Source organism: Meles meles, chromosome X, assembly GCF_922984935.1.
Source record: "Meles meles chromosome X, mMelMel3.1 paternal haplotype, whole genome shotgun sequence".
Taxonomy (NCBI): Eukaryota; Metazoa; Chordata; class Mammalia; order Carnivora; family Mustelidae; genus Meles; species Meles meles.
The window spans coordinates 45,598,028-45,619,260 of record NC_060087.1 but is presented as its reverse complement, the minus strand read 5'-3'; the positions used below and the strand labels follow the sequence as shown (position 1 = coordinate 45,619,260).

The 21,233-nt window shown below is 37.8% G+C and overlaps 1 protein-coding gene across 2 annotated transcripts in view; it reads right to left on the bottom strand.

Moving 5' to 3' along the window:
• MAGED1 (MAGE family member D1) overlaps nt 1-21,233 on the bottom strand; it is a 58,818-nt gene that overhangs the window by 7,996 nt on the left and 29,589 nt on the right. Inside the window, exon 2 of one of the 2 annotated variants that reach the window (XM_045995375.1) lies at nt 9,003-9,211. The exons of the other annotated variant lie outside the window; for it this stretch is intronic. Within the exon in view, the coding sequence (XP_045851331.1) occupies nt 9,003-9,144 (142 nt within the window). The 5' untranslated portion in view covers nt 9,145-9,211. The remainder of the gene's footprint in view (nt 1-9,002; nt 9,212-21,233) is intronic. 2 annotated transcript variants of the gene reach the window in all.

Here is a 21,233-nt window from a genome sequence, read left to right as displayed (position 1 = left end):
TATGTGGGTCCATCCAGGTGTGGGAATTGTTCCTGGGGGGTCCACTCCCTGCTCCCATTGTCAGTTCTCTCCCTGTGAGTGGCACAAACACCGCTGCCCCTAAGGCCTTCCTGGTGCCCCCTTGAGAAGCCAGGACAATCAAGCACTTACGTGCCTGAACCACAGCAAGCCTAGATTTAGTGTAAATGTTTACCCTGGTTCCTTCCAGGGCTTGGGCCTCAACTCCTGGGATGAATTGCTGGAATATTCTACCCCTAGCTGTGTGAGCTGGCTCAGGTCATTTCACTTCCTGAGCCAGATTCTCAACATACAAAATGGGAAGCACAAATAGCACTGACTGGTGTTCGACCCAAGGACACACATGCTGATATGCTTCCAGATGACTGGAGACTCAGAAAATCATATACCGATGTGAAATGACTCAAATTAACTGATACTTTCCAAAAATACAAGGCAGACCTTGGTACATTTCACATTTGTTCTGGCATCACTTCCTGCCAGGAGTCTGCATATGAAAGAAAGCTAATGCTAGGAAGATGGCAGCATTTGGTCCCCAAGGGCCAACATCAATTCTGCCTGGCTGGCTGATTTTCCTCATCTGTTGCATAGCAACCTCCCCTGTCAGCTGCCTGTTTTTCCTCAGCACTTCCTCTGTAAAGTGTCTGCAGTGGGACGTGATCAGACTCAGGAAAGGAGGTCTGAAACATCATTTTATATGCTATCTGCTTCTATATCTGTATCTCCAGTCTTGCTTTGGCCTATGAATTCTAGATCCATAATCCAACTGCCTGCCTCACTTCTGCAACTGGATATTCCTCAATATTTTCAAATAGGTCTCAAACTGATTCCTTTGTACATATCCTCTTCCTCACGGACACTGTGTTTCTCCCTTAGTCATGCCACTCCCTCCCCCTCAGAATAAAAAGCCTTTTAGGGAAATGGATTTTCATTTTGTTTTATTCATTGCTGTATACCCTGTATCTACAATGACACCTGGCATATTTTATATGCTCAAAAATGTTTATTAATGAGTGAATGAATCACACCATCCACCCTGTTGCTCAAGCTAGAAACCTGAGAGGTATTCTTTATTCCTTCCTGTGTTTCCTTATACAAACAGAGCATATTTGTCATTAAAAATTTAAACATTGCGGCACCTGGGTGGCTCAGTCGGTTGAACACCTGACTCTTGATTTCAGCTAAGGTCATGATCTCAGGGTTGTGAGATCGAGCCCTGCATCAGGCTCTATGCTCAGTGTGGAGTCTGTTTGAGATTCTCTTTCTCTTCCTCTGTCCCTACCCCCACTCACACACACACTAAATAAATAAATAAAATCTTTAAAAAGTGAAAATAAAAAGAATTTAAATAATAACGTTAAGTATTTTATTTTTTTTAATTTATTTATTTGACAGAGAGATCACAAGTAGGCAGAGAGGCAGGCAGAGAGAGAGGAGGAAGCAGGCTCCCTGCTTAGCAGAGAGCCCAATGCGGGGCTCAATCCCAGGACCCTGAGATCATGACCTGAGCTGAAGGCAGAGGCTTAACCCACTGAGCCACCCAGGCATCCCGAACGTTAAGTATTTTAGAAATTAAGTAAACATCACTCCAAATGGCACCATACCAACCTGAGATAACTGATAATAAGATTTTGATGCTACCTTTTTCATGTAATACTTTGTGCATACATATGATTACAAAAATGGGATTATATATATGCTGTATTTTAAACTGCATTCTTTCACTTTACTGCCTCCCACTCCTTTCCTCCACCTCAACCCTCATCTGCCAAACATGCATTTTAACAACCATTTTTGTATCTTTCCATGTTTAAAAAGTCATCTTATTTTTTACTATTTCACAAAAATTAAGGTCATATACACTTTAATTCAACAGATTTATTTTAGTTGACACTAATCTACCTCTGACTCATTTTTTACACTGCTGCATAATATTCCACGATAGGTATGTACTGCAATGTAGTCAATCATTTCCCCAATGACGGTCGTCTAGTTTCAATGTTTTGGGAGCAAATACATGCACACAACACTGCAATAAAATACTTGTACATGTATCCTTATATTTAATGCTTAATGTTTTTCATTCCTGTGACACCAGATGCCCAGGAATAAGACTGACATACTCTACAGTGCTTGGTAATATAAAAACTTTTCCAAACTTTGTGTCAATGTGACACGTATTTTATTGGTATCTCTCCTGTGATTTTAATTTACATTTCTGATGCATGTAGTGAAACACACATTCATGTATTAATGGACCTATTAGTTTTTTTGCAAAGTAACTGTGCAAGTCTTTTTATCTCTTTATCTCTTTGTCTTATTTTTAGGACTCTTTCTACAGTCCTATAGATGCTTATTGAAAACCCTTGGGGTTAGATACACTTCAATTATTTGTTTCATGTTTTAGTAAGGGAATTCTGTGTTATATACTGTATACTACATAACAGTTCAAGCTGCAAAAGCCTTTATGAAGGCCAGATATTTACTTTTTCACATTCCCTTAGCAGCCAAGAGAATGTGATCTAGGATTTACCAGTGTGGCAAGGTCCTGAAAACTACCCTGAGATTCAGTGATTCACTAGAAGAACTCACAGAACTCAGAGAAGGTGTTAAAGTCATGGTTATTTTTTATTACAGCAAAAGCATACTGATTTTAAATCAACAAAACCAAAAGGTGCAGAGGAAAGACTCCAGGAGAAACTAAGCATATGCTTCTGGTTGTCTTCTCTCAGTGTAGCTGTATGGCGGTGCTTAAATCTCCCAGCAAGTTAGGTGGCAACCTGGGAAGTTTGCCTGGGCTGGGATTTTACTGAGGGTCAGTCAGGTAGGCACAGGACACTCGTGTGGCTGACCTTAGTTACTCAGCCTCCAACCTGTGCAGAGGTACCACAAGGCCACAGGCCCACTGTATATGTAATATACAATACCAAAAGGGCCAAGGCCTACTATAAATCACACTGTTAACATAAACTATCTAGTATGGCCCAAAGTTCCAAGTAAACAAAAAGACACTCTAATCAGGCTGAATATTCCAAGGGCTTAGAGATTATCCCCCAGGAGCTTGTTAAGAATCAGACCTATCTTTGGAATATACAGACCTTTTTTTTTGGAAATCGTAGGGTTTACAGACCCCACACACCTGTGGAGTCAATTCTACTACAATCCGTTTCTAGGAGCAGCATTGGCAGCAGGACTAATGGCAGCATGTAGTATCCAGTGTTCATTGGTGGCAGTAATGGTAGCCAACCAGCTAACACTTAGCTAACACAACCAGCATGATTTCTGAAAAAACAAATTTTATTAATTCTACTTTAAAAATGTTTAACTTTTTATTCTGAAATAACTATAGATACATAGGCAATTGCAAAGATAGTACAGAGAAATCCTATGTACCTCTTCAGCCACTTCCCCCACTGGGCACAGTTATGGAACTATAATACAATATCAAAACCAAGAAACTGACTCTGGTATATGTGTATAGTTCTACCACATGTGGAGGTTTCTACAGTAATCACCACAGCAACCAATATACAGAACTATAACATCCCCACAGATTTCCCTGTACAAATTCATCATCCTTCCCTCTACTATCCCTAACCCTTAGCAGCCATTAATGTGTTTTCCAACTTTATAACTTCAACACTTCAAAAGGTTATAAAATGGAATCCTATGTCACATTGTGACCTTTTTTCTCACTCAGCATAATACCCATGAAATACACCCAATTTGTTACGTGTGTGTATTAATGGTTTGTTCCTTTTCATTGCTTAGTACTATTCCACCATCTAGTTGTGCCACAGTTGGTTTAACAATTCACCCACTGAAGGACATCTGGGTAGTTTCTGGTTTATGAAAAACACTGCTATAAACATTTGTGCACAATTTTTCTTTTTTTCTGTGACCATAAGTTCTCATTTCTCTGGGATAAATGCCCAGGACTGCGACTGCTGGGTAGTGTAATAAGAACATGTTAATTTTATAAGAAACTGCCAAACTTTCCCAGAGTGGTTGTATCATTTGACATTCCCACCAGCAATGTGTGAGTGATCCATTTTCTCCAAATACTTGCCAGCAACCTGTTGTACTTTTTTAGCCACTCTCATAAATATGAACTAATAACATTTGCATTTCCCTAGTATCTAATGATGTTGAACATTTTTAACATGTACTTATTTGCCATCCATATATCCTCTTTGGTAAAATGTTTCTTCTTATCTTTTGCCCATTTTCTAATTGGTTTCTTTTTCTCTTTTTCATTTCTCTTTCTTGCCTTCCAATGAGCTAAACTTTTTTCTAGAACTCCACTATTCTGTTTGTATCCCTCTAAAATTCTATGTTGAAATCCTAACCTCCCCATAGGTGATAGTATTAGGAGGTGGGCCTCTGGGAGGTATTGAGGTTGTGAGAGTAGAGTTGTCGTGAAAGGGATTAGTGCCTTAGAGGCTCCAGAGATAGTTTTTTAATCCCTCCTACCATGTGAGGACACAGCGAGAAGAAGCCAGGAAAAGAGGGCTATGAATAGAGCCCTCACCAAATGTAACCATGCTGGTGCCCTGATCTTTGGCTTCTCAGTCTTGCATACTGTAATAAATAAATTTCTGTTGTTTATAAGCTACCTAGTCTGTGGTATTTCATTACAGGAGCCCAAATGGACTAAGATAAAGTTTATTTTATCCATAATGTTTTTGAGCATATAACTTTAAACAGACTTTTATAGTGATTGCTATAGGCATCACGTTATATATATTATCATATTATATATTATCAAATCATATATGTATGTATATATGTGTGTGTGTATACACACACACACACATATTTTATTTTTTATTTTATTTTTTTTAAAGATTTTATTTATTTATTTGACACAGAGAGATCACAAGTAGGCAGAGAGGCAGGCAGAGAGAGAGAGGAAGAAGCAGGGTCCCCACGGAGCAGAGAGCCTGATGTGGGGCTCGATCCCAGGACCCTGAGATCATGACCTGAGCCGAAGGCAGCGGCTTAATCCACTGAGCCACCCAGGCGCCCCTTATTTTTGTTTTTTAATGATTTTTATTTATTTGTCAGAGAGAGACTGAGAGAGAGAGAAAGAGCACAAGCAGGGGGAGCAGCAGGCTCCTACCACCCCCCCCCCCCCAGCAAGGAGCCTGATGTGGGACTCAATCCCAGGATCCTGGGATCATGACCTGAGACAAAGGCAGACGCTTAACTGATTGAGCCACCCAGGTAACTGAGCCACCCAGGTATCCCGACATACATGTATTTTAAGGTTTTACTGATCTTGGCCTGATTGGAAGAAATCTGGGTGCCTAACTGCATATTTGTTTATTTATTTATTAAATTTATTTCTTGCAATTCTGGAGGCTGATAAGTCTAAGGCCAACACAGCACTCATGGAACATTTTGTCAGTTTAGTGAAGTATAGAAAGCTTACCTCTGTTTACATGCTTTTACCATTATTTATATTACATTTATCTTAAATATCTCCTCTTCATACATTGAGACCTACAGATACTGTTCTAATTCTGGCTTTAATCATCAAGCATAATTTAAAGAACTCATGAGGAAAAGGAAAGTATATTACGTTTACTCATATTTTATTCTTTTTGTTGCCCTTTCTTCCTTACTGATGGTCCAAAACCCTTTATCATTTCTTTTGTTTCTCAAGAACTTTCTCCAGGCATTCTTTTAGGATAAGAAGGCTGGTAACGAATTCTCTTAGTTTCCCTTGTCTTGAAAATGTCTCAATTTCCTCTATATATTACTAAGGAATATTTTCATTGAGTGTATAATTCTTGGTTGACAGTTTCATTCTCAGAGCCCTTGAAAAATACTGCAGCCTCCATGCTTTCGAATGAGATAACTACTGTCATCAATTTGGTGTTCTCCTACAGGCAAAGTATCATTTCTCTCTCTGCTGGCTTTCAAGATTTTTAATTTCTGTCTTTAGCTTTCACAAGTTTGAAAATGATGTGCCTTGATATGAATTTATTTGGCAGTATCTTTTTTGGAGTTTACTCAGCTTCTTGATTCTATGGGATTATGCTTTTTTCCAAATTTGGGAAATTTTCAGCTACTTTTCTAATCCTTCTTTCTCTCTTCTTCTGTGACTGTGAGGACACCTATGTTATTTTGTAACAGTCCAACAAGGGCCTGAGGCTCTGTTTTTGTTTTACACTCTACTTTTTTCTCTGTTGGTCTGACTGGATAATTTCTAGTGTTCCATCTTAGAGTTCATGGATTTATTCTTCTGTCATTATTCTTCTGTTGAAGTCATCTATTGAGTTTTTTTAAAGTTCGTTTATTAGTTTTCAATTTCCTTTTGATTCTTCTTTATACCTTCTATTTCTTTGAGAGATTTTCTTTCCTTTTTTTTTAAAGATTTTATTTATTTCTCAGAAAAAGAATGAGAGCGAGAGAGACTGATAAAAAGAACACGAGCAGGACAGAGGGAGAGGGAAAAGCAGACTCCTCACTGGGCAGGGAGCCCAATGTGGACTCGATCCCAGTACACTGGGATCATGACCTGAGCTGAAGGCAGACACTTAACCGACTGAGCCACCCAGGTGCCCCTCTTTGGAAGATTTTGTTTCTTTTTTGAGACTTTCTATTTTTTCCATTTGTTCTTTTTTTTTTTTTTAAGATTTTATTTATTTGACAAAGAGAGCGAGAGAGCACAAACAAGAGGAACAGTAGAGGGAAAGGGAGAAGCAGGTTACCTGCCAAGCAGGGAGCCTGATCTGAGGCTCGATCCCAGGATCCTGGGATCATGACCTGAGCCAAAGGCAGATGCTTAACCATTTGAGCCACCCAAGTGCCCCTTTCCATTTGTTCTAGGAATGCTCACAACTGCTCTTTGAAACATGCTTATGATGTCTATTTAAAAATTGTTGTTAGATGATTCTAATATCTGTGTCATCTTCGTGTTGGTGTGTGTTAACTGTCTTTTCTCATTCAAGTTGTAATTATCATAGTTCTTGATATAACTAGTTATTTTCAACTGAATCCTAGATATTTTACATAGTATGTTATGAGGATGTGAATCTTATTTAAATCTTCTGTTTTATCACATGTGGGTGAGTCCACATTCCCACTCAGCCTTCAGTGACACCTGACAGAGAGGGGCTCCTTTTTATTGAGGGCTAAATGAGAGTTCCAGCTCCATATTAAGGTTTTACTGGTATCAGCCTGACTGGGAGGGACCTGGGTACCTAATTACATAGTAAATGTGTTATCATTTTTAGTGCTGGGTGGTGATAAAAATCCCACTTGTCCACTATACCTTCTTTTGACATGACTTCATTGGTTAGAGGGAGATGCATCTCATTATCATCTTTAGGGATGGAGATAAAGGCTCCCCACATGCCTTCTGACATTGTGGGGACTGGGCTATTCCCACTCCCCATTTGTCCTTCCCTGACACTCTGTCAGGAGATTAAAGACCTCATTACAGTCTGTCAAGGGTCTCTAGAAGTACAGGGTCTCTAGTTGGCTTTTTCCAGTAGGTGTAGGACCACAGTCTCCCCTCTGGCATTTAGCTAGACTAGGGCAGTTATTGTCTAAAAAATAAATTTGTCTTGCAATGCTGTCTTTGTCTTTTAGATATGGAAAGAACAGAGTTATGTTGGGGCTTTTTATTTTTTGGTCTATGTCCTTTGGTGTTTCCAGTTTGTAAGCTTCTCCAGCATCTGGTCGGGATATATAAGGCCAAAAGAAAACCCAGGGAACTCACCACCATGTCATTCCTTGGGATCCAAATTCCCTAGAGGGTGTGTCATCTTATCTCTAACTTTCAAGGTCTTCTCACGTTTGGTTTATATACAATGCCCAGGGATCAATAGGGAAGTGTATTACACCATTTACCTCTTCCTGATGGAAGCAGAAATCCTCAATTCTGATGCTTTTTAAAAATGTAAAACTATTGGAATTTCTAATGTATGGCCATACTGTAAGAAAAATAATTTGATCTCTTATAATTATAATATATACAGCACTTATTTTGTGGTTTTAGATGATTTGCTAAAACATCAAGAACAATTTTGGGTAATAATCTCAATAAGTAACGTCCTTTTCTTTTTCCTGAAATGACTTTACCATTTTACCATTTAGAATGTTTGTTGCTTTTTTACAAGTAGTTTTAAAAACCATATTTAGTATTTTCTCTTCTATTTTACTTATTCATAATATTTCCTATGCCTTATTCACAAATCTAATCCACCACCTATTCCTGCTGAGTCTACAATTTTAAGTACATCTTAACTGCATTCTATTCTATCATCTTATTGTTAGAAGGGAGCATGAAGAGAGGGAGAAATGGAGAAAGAAAAATTGAAAAGGTGGAGAAGAGGAATAGGTGTAAGAAGGAAAGAAGAAAGAAGAAAACAGGGATCAGAGAACGAATGAATGAAAATAGTTGCCTCTCTCTGAGGGCATCATATACCACTCATATACATGGGAAATAATCTGCTGCTCCTATCATATGATGGGGCCTGTTCATCTCTGTGAGGTTGTCTTTGCTAATATATTTTTATACTTTTGTGATATACCCTGAGCTGAGAAAAACTATGTAAGGAGGCCTAAAGCTCAAAATCCCTCTAGACACCACAAAACCATTTCTATTTTATAGTCTTCAGCTCTCCTAGCCTTACCCAGGAAGTGAGGCACAAGGTCACATTGCTAGAGGATCTCATAAACCAACCTGGGGCTTCTTCCCATCCCTGAAATACAGGGCCTAGGTTTCTCCAGTTTTCAGGTACCCACAACATCTACTGACTCTTTGCTTCTTGTCTGCTCTTCTTCTCAACACAATCAACGTGAAGCTGGAGGTACAGACTTGAAAAGAAGTGCTAAAAACAAAAGGCTAACCAAACTAAAAATCAGTGACTTTTCTTGGACTCAACAGAGAAATGAGGTTTCAGAACAAACCACCATCCTGAAATCTTGAAGAATAGGCAAATCCAGAATCACAAATGAGATATACTTACCCGAAACCGAAGCCACTAAAGCTATAAACTTGTAGGAACACTTAACTGATAATTTTGACAAGTTGCTGGAGGCTGAGTGTGGACTACAGTGAAAGTGAGAAACTCCCAGGAGTGGTAGTCTTGGGGGGAGGCACACTTTCATGGGCTTTACTTCCAGGAATCTCACCAGGTTCTCAGAGTGCAGATCCAAGAAAGACACCCTTGTAGCCCTGGCAGGAAGAGGGGAAGAGTCCTTGTGAATATCCTAATGAAATATGCCCAGAACCTTCTCCACAACACCTCGTCTTCAGGAGGAAAGACTACCAGAGCCTTGTTCCAGAACCATGGAGGAAGGACATCCTGCTCACTCCAACCCCCTCTAATTTTCTTATCTCACCTAAGGAAGGCAGGGACACAAAGAAGAGGACTACACAAGAAGAAATACCTGTAAAGGTCACAGGCACACTAAAACTCTGACATTTAACTGGAATATTACAAAACACTCCCTTTTCTCCCATACCATACCACCCCAGCAGCAGGGCTCCAGTATATTAACAATGGGTTATAACGGAATGAGCTGCAAGACAAAGGAAGAGAACTTAAGGAAGCCCACAGTCAAAAGAGGAAACAAAATCTAGGATGCTAGAAGAAGATGGAGCCTCTGACATCTAATACTAAAGGAAACTTTAAACAAAGCCTACTCCTGACAAGATCAACACATATCTTCATACTAGAGACCAATCTATCTCACTTTCTATTACCTAATACATCATGTCCAGCTTTCAAAAAAAATTAGAAGGCACACCAAAAAGTAAAAAGAAAAAGTCTGAAGAGACAAAGGAAGCATAAGACTCAAATATGAAAGAGTGTTGGACTTATCAAACAAGGAATTCGACACACTGTAATTAATACATTAAAGGATCTAATGAAAAAAGCAAACACGCAAAGAATAGATGTGGGTAAAGTAAGCAGAATGATGGAAATTCTAAGAAAAAAATCAAAAGGAAATGCTAGAAAAAATCATAACAACTGAAGAATACCTTTGGTGGATTCATCAGTAGACTGGACACATCTGAGGAAAGCTAGAAGGTAGATTAAGAGATACCAAACTGAAAAGTAAATAGGAAAAATAATTTTAAAAAACCAGAACATTGTGATGACTGGGTGGCTTAGTCGGTTAAGCTGCTGCCTTTGACTCAGGTCATGATCCCAGGGTCCTGGGATTGAGTCCTGCATCAGGCTCCTTGCTCAGCAGGGAGCCTGCTTCCTCCCTCTCTCTCTGCCTCTGCCTGCCACTCTGCCACTTGTGCGCTCTCTCTCTCTCTGACAAATAAAAAAATAAATAAATAGAATCTTTTAAAAAAACAGAACATTTAAGAATTGTGGGACAATTTCAAAAGCTGAAATATATGCATTACCGGAACACAGAGAGAGAATGAAGTGAAGAAATATTGCAAATAATAATGGCTAAGAATTTTCCAAAATTAATGAAGACAACAAATCACAGATCCTGAAAGCTCCAAGAACACCGAACGGGGAAATACTAAAATATTTACACTGAGGCACCTACTTTTCAAACTGAAGAAGACCAAAGACAAAGAGAAAATCCTGAAAGAAGCTAGAAAAAAGTATCTTACTTATAATGGAATATGGATAAGAACTACTGAAGGCTTCTCATCAGAAACCACACAAGAAAGTAGAGTGTGGAGGAAAATATTTAAAACATTAAAGAAAAAACCCCACTGACCTATATTTCTGTATCTAGCAAAGTATCCTTTAAAAGTGAAGGAGAGGGGCACCTGGGTGGCTCAGAGGGTTAAGCCTCTGCCTTTGGCTCAGGTCATGATCTCAGGGTCCTAGGATGAAGCCCCCGCATTGGGCTCTCTGCTCAGCGGGGAGCCTATTTCCCTCTCTCTCTCTGCCTGCCTCTCTGCCTACTTGTGATCCCTCTCTGTGTGTCAAATAAATAAAATCTTTAAAAAAATAAAAGTGAAGGAGAAATACTTTCTCAGACAAACAAAAACTGAAGGAATTCATCACCAGTAGATCTATCTTATAAGAACATGTTAAAAGATTTTCTTGGAGAAGGAAAACAATATAGGGCAGAAACTTGGAACTACATAAAGACAGGAGCATTGGAGAAGGAGTAAATGAAGTTTTCCTTTAAAGAGGAAATCAAAGCTGCAATTATAGATATTTTGGGATGCTTTAATCAAAGGAAATTTATGGAAAACATTTCTCCATTATTGTGTGCAATATATAAGAGAAACATTTCAAACATAAACATATATCCAGGATAAAAATTAAAGGATGGAATAAGTTATGGCACATAATAAACAAATGATATATTAATATCAGACATAGTACTTTAAGGTAAAACATTATTTTAGATGAAAAGTTCACTGTATAATATAAATAATATAAAAATTATAATTTAACAGATATGCAAGAAGAAATAAAACCAAAATCATAGTAGAGTGAATGATAGAATAATCATATGAAATAATGGGTCCTTTTTGAAACTTCTACATAGATGCTATACATTGGGACCCAAACATAAAATATTAGGATGCTTCCTACTGGATATGTACCCCCCAAATACAAAAACATTAATTCAAAGAGATATATGCATCCCTATGCTTATTATGACAGTATTTACAGAAGTCAAATTATGGAAGCAGCCCAAGTGCCCCTTGATAGAGGAATGGATAAAGAAGATGTGGTGTATATATACAATGGAATATCATTCACCCATAACAAGAATGAATGGAGCTAAAGAATATAAGGCTAAGCAAAGTCAGTCAGAGGAAGGTAATACCCTATGAATTCACTCCTATGTGTAATTTAAAAAACAAACCCAACAAGTAAAGGGAAAAGAGAGAGAGAGAGAGAGAGAGAGAGAAAGAAAAACAAACCAAGAAACAAACTCAACTACAGAGAGCAAACTGATGGTTACCAGAGAGGAGGTGGGTGGGGGGATGGGTGAAATAGATGATGAGGATTAAAGAACACAAGCATCACGATGAGCACTAAGTAATGTACAGAATTGTTGAATCATTATATTGTATATCTGAAACTATTAACTATACTGGAATTAAAAAAGTAAAAAATAAAAAAAATTATGATGCCTCAAAATGAGCACTACAGAATTCTTAAATCCTTCCATGTTTTTGGATGGAAGCTCACTTGATTTTACCTCCTGTATTTCTATCTGTGTAAGAATTTTTAAAGAAATTTAAGTATGCCTGCTAGATGCTATGCATTGTGGTAAGTGCTGGGGAAACAATAATGAGCAAAAACACATGTATTACCTCTTTTCAAGGACTACTGCATCTCAGTCAAATGTAAACAAAACTGAGTCCAGTTAGACTTGCAGAATTTTGAGATACTTTATGGAGTTTTTGATGCCAATTTTCAGCATGAGAGCAGGCAAAAATGACATTTCAAATGATCTTGGCATAAACTTAAATAGGTTGCATCTTCCTTCACACTGACCAATTCCCTATTCCTTTCCAATTAATTCCTCACTCCCATTTCCACAGAAATTAATATTCCATTAATAAGGAGAAGATTATCAGAAGAGACAAGAGGAACCCTGCAAGGAGAACCGCATGCAGTCTGAGGGTGTCTGTTTGATATCGCATCAGATAATCTTACCATATGGGCTTTTGGTATCTTGCGGCTTAGAGACCCTCTGTCATTTGGACTGGAAAATTCCCAAGTATATCTGAATGTTCTTAGATACCTGGGATAAGATTTGGCTCCAAAGGTGTCCTCAATGTTCACCATCAGTACAAAACTTATAAACCTCCTAATTTGAGAATCATGAAGCATTAACAACTATAAACGGATACAGAGCTGAAGTTAAGTCATCACATACTTCAGCCTATGGCATGTTCTGGTTTCATTTTATGAAACAAGGATCATGTGAAAAACACTGGGAAAATGGTCCATAACAACTCCAACATCACACCGCCCCAGGCACAATGATAATATACTGCATCTGCGACTGTTTTAGAACATAATGTTACATAACAATTATTCTGATATTATAACATTTTCCAAGATGTTAAAAAGCCTTTGTAAACTTCTTTATAATTATATACTAACTCATTATATAAATGCACCTACTCAACTAATTAACAAAGGGTGCTGTTTCCATTTATTTTTGTTCATCAGATTATCATTGCGGTGATTTTTCCACACAAAGCTCTCTGTATATCTCCAATTATTTCCTTAGGGTATATTATTAGAAATGGAATTACTAGGTCAAAGAGGTATGAACTATTTTAAGGCTGTTATTCAATATCCAAATGCTTTCCAGAAAGTTTTATCAAACACTAGCAATGTAGAAGAGTTCTCAGGTGCCCTTGATCATATTCAGCATTTGCTTAAAAAATATCTTTTCTGGTTTGATAGACAAGATATTTAATTGATTTACATTGTATTTATGATTAATGAAGACAACACTTAATTAATTAATTAATTAATACATCATTAACTAAATAATTAAGACAACACACTTTTCAGTGTTTTTTAGTCATTTAATTTAGTCATTTAATTAAATCATTTAATTTTGTTTCTGCTTTCTTGATCTAGGAAAACATGCAAATTATTACTTTCTTTTCTACCATCATTTCCTCCATTAAAAAAAAAAATACTAGGGGTGTCCTTACCCAAAAGCCAAGTAAATACTCATTTTTAATGAGTATTTACTCATTAAAAGTAAATACTCATTTTTAAGGAAAGTAATTCAGAAATGCATACTTAGGCACCTAAAATAATCCATACCTTCTTAGTAATTTATTTATTAAGACTTTCTTCTTAGGGAGAAATTATACAAATCTAAATTATTCTGATGTTTAAACAATGACAGAAGCCTATTTTTATTACAGCATGAAGAAAACACAATACCAATTTAGCAGGCTATTGAATGTGACTTTTAAAGTTGCCTCAGAATTTTAGTTAAAGCCACATAGCTTAAAAAAAAAAAGATACCAAGTATCTCCCTATTCTAAAGGGAGCCACCAAGGAGTTCTGAACACATTTCTGAAGGACTTATGCAGAATAGCAGAGTAGTCACCCTACTGATACTTACTCTGTTCCTTCACTGACCAAATGTACTTAGAGACTAGAAAAAAAATTAGACAAGAATTCAGGGTTTTAAGTCTTTGGTTTGGGAAAGAGTGTTTTCCCTCCTTTGTCAAAGCCATGGGAGCAGCAATCCAAAGAATCACTTATAGAGATTGGGGAGCCTGCATGGGATAAGAACAGAGGGACGTATTTTATCACATTTTAGATATTTAATAGTTTCTCTCTAGATTCAAATTTCTGATGACTGCTCAGGTTTGTCACTCCTAAAGGCTTTTCTACATTGACTGCATGCCTATAGCTTCACTTCACTATGTATTCAACTATACCAAACTAACATCTGAACTCTGGCTGAAAGACCCATGATCACTACATTCATAGGGTTTATCTCTACTGATGAATTTTCTGATGTTAACAAAATCTAAAGCCCGGCTAAGCCTCTTTAATGTGATTTATACATGTTTTCTCACTATCATAACTTTTTTGGTGACCTATAATCTCTGAAATTGAAATTGGATAAAGAAAGCTAAGATCCTATGACCCCACACCATGGGCTGCCTGCCCTATGTATGGGTTCATCCTCATGAACAACAGTGTCTGAGGTTAGAGCACAATTATTCTAACATTTACTGTAGTCTTGTTTCCAATCCTGTATCTATCCCAAGCCTTAAACATCTATCCTTTGAAGGAAAGTAAATCTGCCTCTTTAACGTGACTTTATACTCATAAGTTTCTTAAGTTTGAAGTCATGAAGATATACTCTTGGAATATGTGGTCATATTCCCTGTGATCTAAAGATCTTCTTTAAACCCCTGATTTTGAATATGTTTCTTGTTTTGTTCAGACTCTTCCTTCTCATCTTGATAATAAAAATTTTAGAAGTTCAACTGTCACTTATATCTGATACTTGGCAGTACTGAGGAAACTAACAAGCTCAAAGGAGAAGAGAGGAGGAGAGAAAAGGAAGAAGCAAAGGAAGAGAAAAAGGAAAAGGAAAAGGAAAAGACTGTCTAACAAGTCTCCACCATACATCTTCCTATAAGGCAAGTCAGTGACTGGATTTACCCTCCAACCTGGCAGAAACACGGGGGACAAACGTATGAAATCATTATTTCTAAGACATTAGACATCAGGCAGTGAAAACACAGTGATCCCTGAGAGATGCTCATGGTGGGGGCGATGGGGAATGAGGTGAGCCTCTACAATCTGGAAGAGTTTCTAGTTCATGGTGCAATGAAGGGGAATGCAGTCGGAGCCCAGAGGATTTCCTTCGGTGAGTTAAAGGAGATGAGATCAGAAAGAACAAGGTGGTTAGAGTTCAGAGAACAAGAATACCAAAAAGTAGAGAGCTGCACTTAAGGAGAATTCTGAAGAATTTTGGAAGATTGTCATCAACTATTCAGTAGAATACTGATCAGTTAATGCATGTAAGTAAATTACCCAAAGCTGGGGAAAGAACCACCTGAAAAGATTAGAGGATACAAATGTCAAAATCTCACACAGGTCTGGGGATAATGCCTGTTCCCACCTATTCCTACCACCCAGAGCAGAAAAACTCATAATTCATGAGGCATGGGGTGTTCAGATGGGCCTCGCTTCACTAGTCTGGGATAATTAGCTTACACAAAACACTGCTGTTGTCCTGCCTAAAATCTTAAAAGCAAGACTCAAGAAAGATTTAACTCCTTCGAAATAACTGCATCTCATAAAAACCTCAAGAAGATGTATAATACAAAAATATCTAGCACCAACAGGCAAAAAATTTACCAAAATTTCACAAAAATGTAAAGTTCAAAGGTAAAGTTCATAATGCCTAGCATTCAAAAAACAAACAAAAAACAAAACCAGGCATGCAAGGAAGCAGAAAAATGTGAGGGAAAAAGAAATCAATCAATCCAAACTGACCCACAACTTAAAAAGATGTTATATTTAGCAGACAAGCTCATTTAAAAAGTTACTATAATTGAGGTGTCTGTGTGGCTCAGCTGATTTAAACATCTGACTCTTGATTTTAGTTCAGGTCATGATCTCAGGGTGATGAGAATGAGCCCCACCTCAGGCTCCAGTACCTGCTTAAGATACTCTCTTCTCCCTCTGCCCCTCCCTCCACCCCCATGAGAGTTCTCTCTCTCTCTCTCTCTAAAAAAAGTACTATAACTATGTTCCTTATGTGCAAAAGGCTAGAAAAATAGTCATGTTAAGTAGAGAAATGAGACATTTTTAATAAGGTACAAGTCATGTCTAGCAATAAAAACCATAATATTTTTTTTTAATCTTAACAAAATTTTTCTTTTTTTTTTCCATTTTATTTATTTTTTCAGCGTAACAGTATTCATTCTTTTTGCACAACACCCAGTGCTCCATGCAAAACGTGCCCTCCCCATTACCCACCACCTGTTCCCCCAACCTCCCACCCCTGACCCTTCAAAACCCTCAGGTTGCCCCAACAAAAACCATAATATTTGAAATGAAATATTCACTGGATGGAATTAATCAGTGAATAGATTAGTGAACTTGAAGACACAACAGAAACAAATATTCTAAATGAAATAAAAATAAAATACATTTTTAAAAGAGCATGGGGGGGGCGCCTGGGTGGCTCAGTGGGTTAAGCCGCTGCCTTTGGCTCAGGTCATGATCTCAGGGTCCTGGGATCAAGTCCCGCATCGGGCTCTCTGCTCAGCGGGGAGCCTGCTTCCCTCTTTTTCTCTCTCTCTCTCTCTCTCTGCCTGTCTCTCTGCCTACTTGTGATCTCTCTCTGTCAAATAAATAAATAAAATCTAAAAAAAAAAAAGAGCATAGGGGCGCCTGGGTGGCTCAGTGGGTTAAATCCTCTGCCTTCGGCTCAGGTCATGATCCCAGGATCCTGGGATCAAGCCCCACATTGGGCTCTCTGCTCCTCAGGGAGCCTGCTTCCTCCTCTCTCTCTCTGCCTGCCTCTCTGCCTACTTGAGATCTCTGTCTGTCAGGTAAATAAATAAAAAATATTAATAAAAAAAATAAAAATAAATAAATAAAAAGAGCATAGAAGTGCCTTTGTTCATGCCATTTCCTCTTCTGGGAACACTCTTCCCCCATCCCAACCATCCATCCATCCTTCAACCAATTAATTCTGAACCTGTCTTCTGGTCTCAATTCAATTTTCACTTCCCCCCTTCACTGGCCTTCCAGAGTAGGTCAAACCCTTTTTAAATCTATTCGCAGAACCATGCACTTAGCTTCCACAACACTTATTACAGTGTCAACCTCACAAATATTTGGGTCTGTGATTAATGTCTGTCTTTAATTGCAAGACAGAAAGCTCCATGAGGGCATGTCTGTTTTTATCTCCAGAATCTCAAACTATGCCAGTCTTATAGTGCACCTTGTACATTGAATCCTACCTGTATCTGTTACCTCTGGGATTTTTTTTTTACATTGCACACCTTATTTATTTTTTTTATTAACATATAATGTATTATTTGATCAGGGGTACAGGTACCCTCTCTCCCATATCCACAACCATTCTCCTTCTCTCTTAGCTATATCCTACCGAACACCCCTTCTTTCTTACTAAATAAACCTTGACTTTTATTATAGGTGACAACATTCTTAGCTGTAAACTTACACTTCCCAGACACCTTTGTAGAGCGTGGTGGCCATGTGTCAGTTCTGTTCTATGGATGTAAGTGGAAATTGTTGGGTAAGATTTTGGGGAAAGTGCTGTATAAAGCAAACTAATTCTACTGACAAGGTATTTTGTCCTCTCCTCTTCCTTATCTTCCTACCTGAAACAGACATGACGAATAAAATTGTATAGGGCATCCTGCAACCATGAGGCACCTGAAAGATGGGAGCCACATGCTAATGGTCATGAAACAAAAAAAATATATGTATGTATGGGGTCAGAGACACTGAAGAAATCATGGGGACTTCAATCCACTGGATTTTAGATAAATAAAGATATCTCCTAATCATTTTAAACAACTCATTTTCAGATTTGTCACACACATACTTTTCCCACTCCTCAATGACACTCGAAACTGCAATTTTCCCATCATATGCTTTATTCAACAACCTCACTCAGACATTCATGATATCCACACTCCAAATTATCATAACATTTTCTACCCCCCCTTATCACACATACTCACCATGTCTCTCTGTTCCTAAAAGTGGATACACTTCTCATTTCCCCCGGCATTACATATACATACAAACACTAACCCTATCACTTCTACTACAAATCTATCTTTTACTATAGCTTAAACTTTCCTCATTCCACCTACTGTCTACTTCCTCCTATGATTACTTGAAATACCCATCCACATTTTTACACATAATAATCCCACTATTTCATTGTGTCCTTTACCATTATCTCTTCCTCCTCACTTTCTCACATAACTACACACACACACACACACACATACACACACACACAATTCTCATCTTCCACAGTATGACATACATCATGTCCATAACTACCATTATCACATATATTCTGATCTTGTCCTATCACTATCATTCACACTGAACCCCCTTCATTTTCAGTGATTTCAGACCATTCTCCCCCATTACTCACTGTCCCCACCGTCATGATTATCATATACCTTGCTTGTTCATATCACTCCCACTATCCTACTGTCACTCAATACTCTCCCCACCTCTGCATCAAACACGTGGCCCAGATCATCCAATTTTACACATGGTGCCCATTCCCTGAAATCCCATTTTCTTTTTCCCTTCCCTTCTCTTCTCCACACCTATACCCACACACTTTCCCAATATGAAGATATTACATGCACCCAGATAATACAGAGAAATTTCTCACCTGAAGCTTCATTTCAAAGCTCTAGTAAGTAGAGGAACATATCATGCTCGGAGGGTATAAAGGTATAATATTTAATGTTCCCACTTGGTAAACAGTTGTGAATGGATTCCTTTTGGTGTATTTGCCTTTAAGAAGCATTTCTTCATGTTTTAGTACAGCATTTAGATGAGGTTTTTAAATACTTCACTGATGTGTCCATTTTTAACTATGATCTATGCAGTTAAGCTCTTTGCACTATACTTAAGACTTCCCAAAACATCTTAATAGCTTTTCTTGTTACAGCAAAACTGTGATATTTTTGGTCCTGCAGAGACAGACAGCTTCAAGCAAGTGGCAGCAATACTGAATATATCACTGAGCTGTGTTAGACGGAACACTTAATCTTTACTTCTCATATTTCCATGTGGAAGGACTTCAAGTAGACTAACACTCTTGCTTTTCTGCCCACGGGAGAATGAATCAGTTATAAGACTAGTATGTTTGAGAGACATGTCTGAGTGTACTTGGCTCATGCCCTTGCTCTCTGCTTTTCTCCCAGGGGTTTGTATGCCTATGGAGAACATGCATTCTGACTAGCTCCTTGCCATGCAATAAGGGGCCTACTTTTGACCTGGAGTCTCTTGGTTTTTCAGCTGGGGTCCAGCATGAGGAAGTTCACACTAAAACTGCCTTCTCCAACCATCTGTATCAGTAATGAAGATGGTATTTTGATCTCCATCTATCTGATTCTTAAATTTATATTTTAATTGGTATGAACCTAGGCAGGGAAGACAAAGTGTTATTTATTAGTCTCTTAAAATTCCCACACCATCATGAAAATTCTTTACTGGCTTTATTGTTTGAACTCAGGTAAGTTTTTAAGTGAGGTTTGTTTTTGATTAGAACTTAAGACAAACACTTGGCAGCAACTAAGACTAGGTCTACTAAACAAGGAAACTGTATGTCACCACTCCTAAACTCCCAATTCCTCTAGATTAGGGAGTCCACAATCTGAAGAAGTAGAGTTACCATTGTACAGTAAGTACTACTTAATCAGGGTAGTGGGGAGCAGACACCAACTGGATCGCTCTTCCTTGGCTATACTGTTAAGTCTTAGAATGGCAAAACCAAAAGAGCTCTGTCATGGAATGGGGTGGCAAACCTTTATATGGAATATTAGAAAGGGGTTCGGCCATTCATCCAAATTTATGGAAGCCTTATTTAAGGAAGATCAATGTGAACCATTCCTTATAGAAACATTTTAATAAAAAACTAGAATTTAGTCTGATAGGATGCTCTTGTTAAAAACAAGTTCTCTAAAAATTTGGATCCAGCAGTCATTTTAGTTCTCATTGTTTTTGCTAGTTAGCTTCATGCCAGCATTGGAGCCCCTGCATACAAACTTAAATACTGTGTTTGTCTGCTCTCACCATTTCAGAGAACAATTTGTGTCCAAGGTGACTAGGCCCAAATATTGAAATTTTCAGTTCTACCCTGGAACAATCGTGTTGTGAAGGAATGCCAACTGTTCTCTGTAACAGTTAAGGATAATCTGTAAGGATTAGAATTCATATGTGACTGCTTTTGCATAGAAACACTTTTCATACTTACACATAGTTGGTGTTCTAGAGGTACTGACTCAAATGTGCCTTTTCCAAACTACATTGAGGCTAATAAAGTGATCACTCATAAAAGCAAAAATACAAACAAAATTACATCTCAGCAGTCAAAGAGAAATAAAACAAAACTGTTGGATAAAATATGTGAAAACCTGACCAAAGAGTAATAAGTACAACTAAGAAAAATCAAGCTCAGCACATACATATCAAAAATTTTCTGGAAGTTCAAAGCTTTAAAACATTCCAATTAAATAATAAAATGAAAAATGATGGGTCACTAATGAGCTCTGAGTTACCGGACTGAAATTTATAGAAATTTACACACAGCACTTAAATAATAATAGTTACTATTATTATAAAGTAATAGAGTCAATGAAGGACAAGACACTTAGGAACATACCATGTGAATATGGATGGGTAGATAGGGGAGTTAAGGGAGAAAAGAGACATGGGCAAGAGAGGCCACATTAAATAAATGACAGAAGAAAAAGGGCCCTCTGAATTCCAGACAAGATTGACTTACCTATCCATTCACCCATCCATTTATTAATTTATGTTTCTACAAGTCATTTAATCAATACATTTAATAAGGATCTATTATGTATCTGGCACTTTTCTAGGGAATTAAGATATATCAGTGAACAAAATAGACAAAAATCCCTGCCTTCATGAAGTTTCCACTCTAAGACACACTTAAGCATACCCTGATCAAAATTTCTGAATTCAAATAATTAAGAAAATATCCTATAAGCT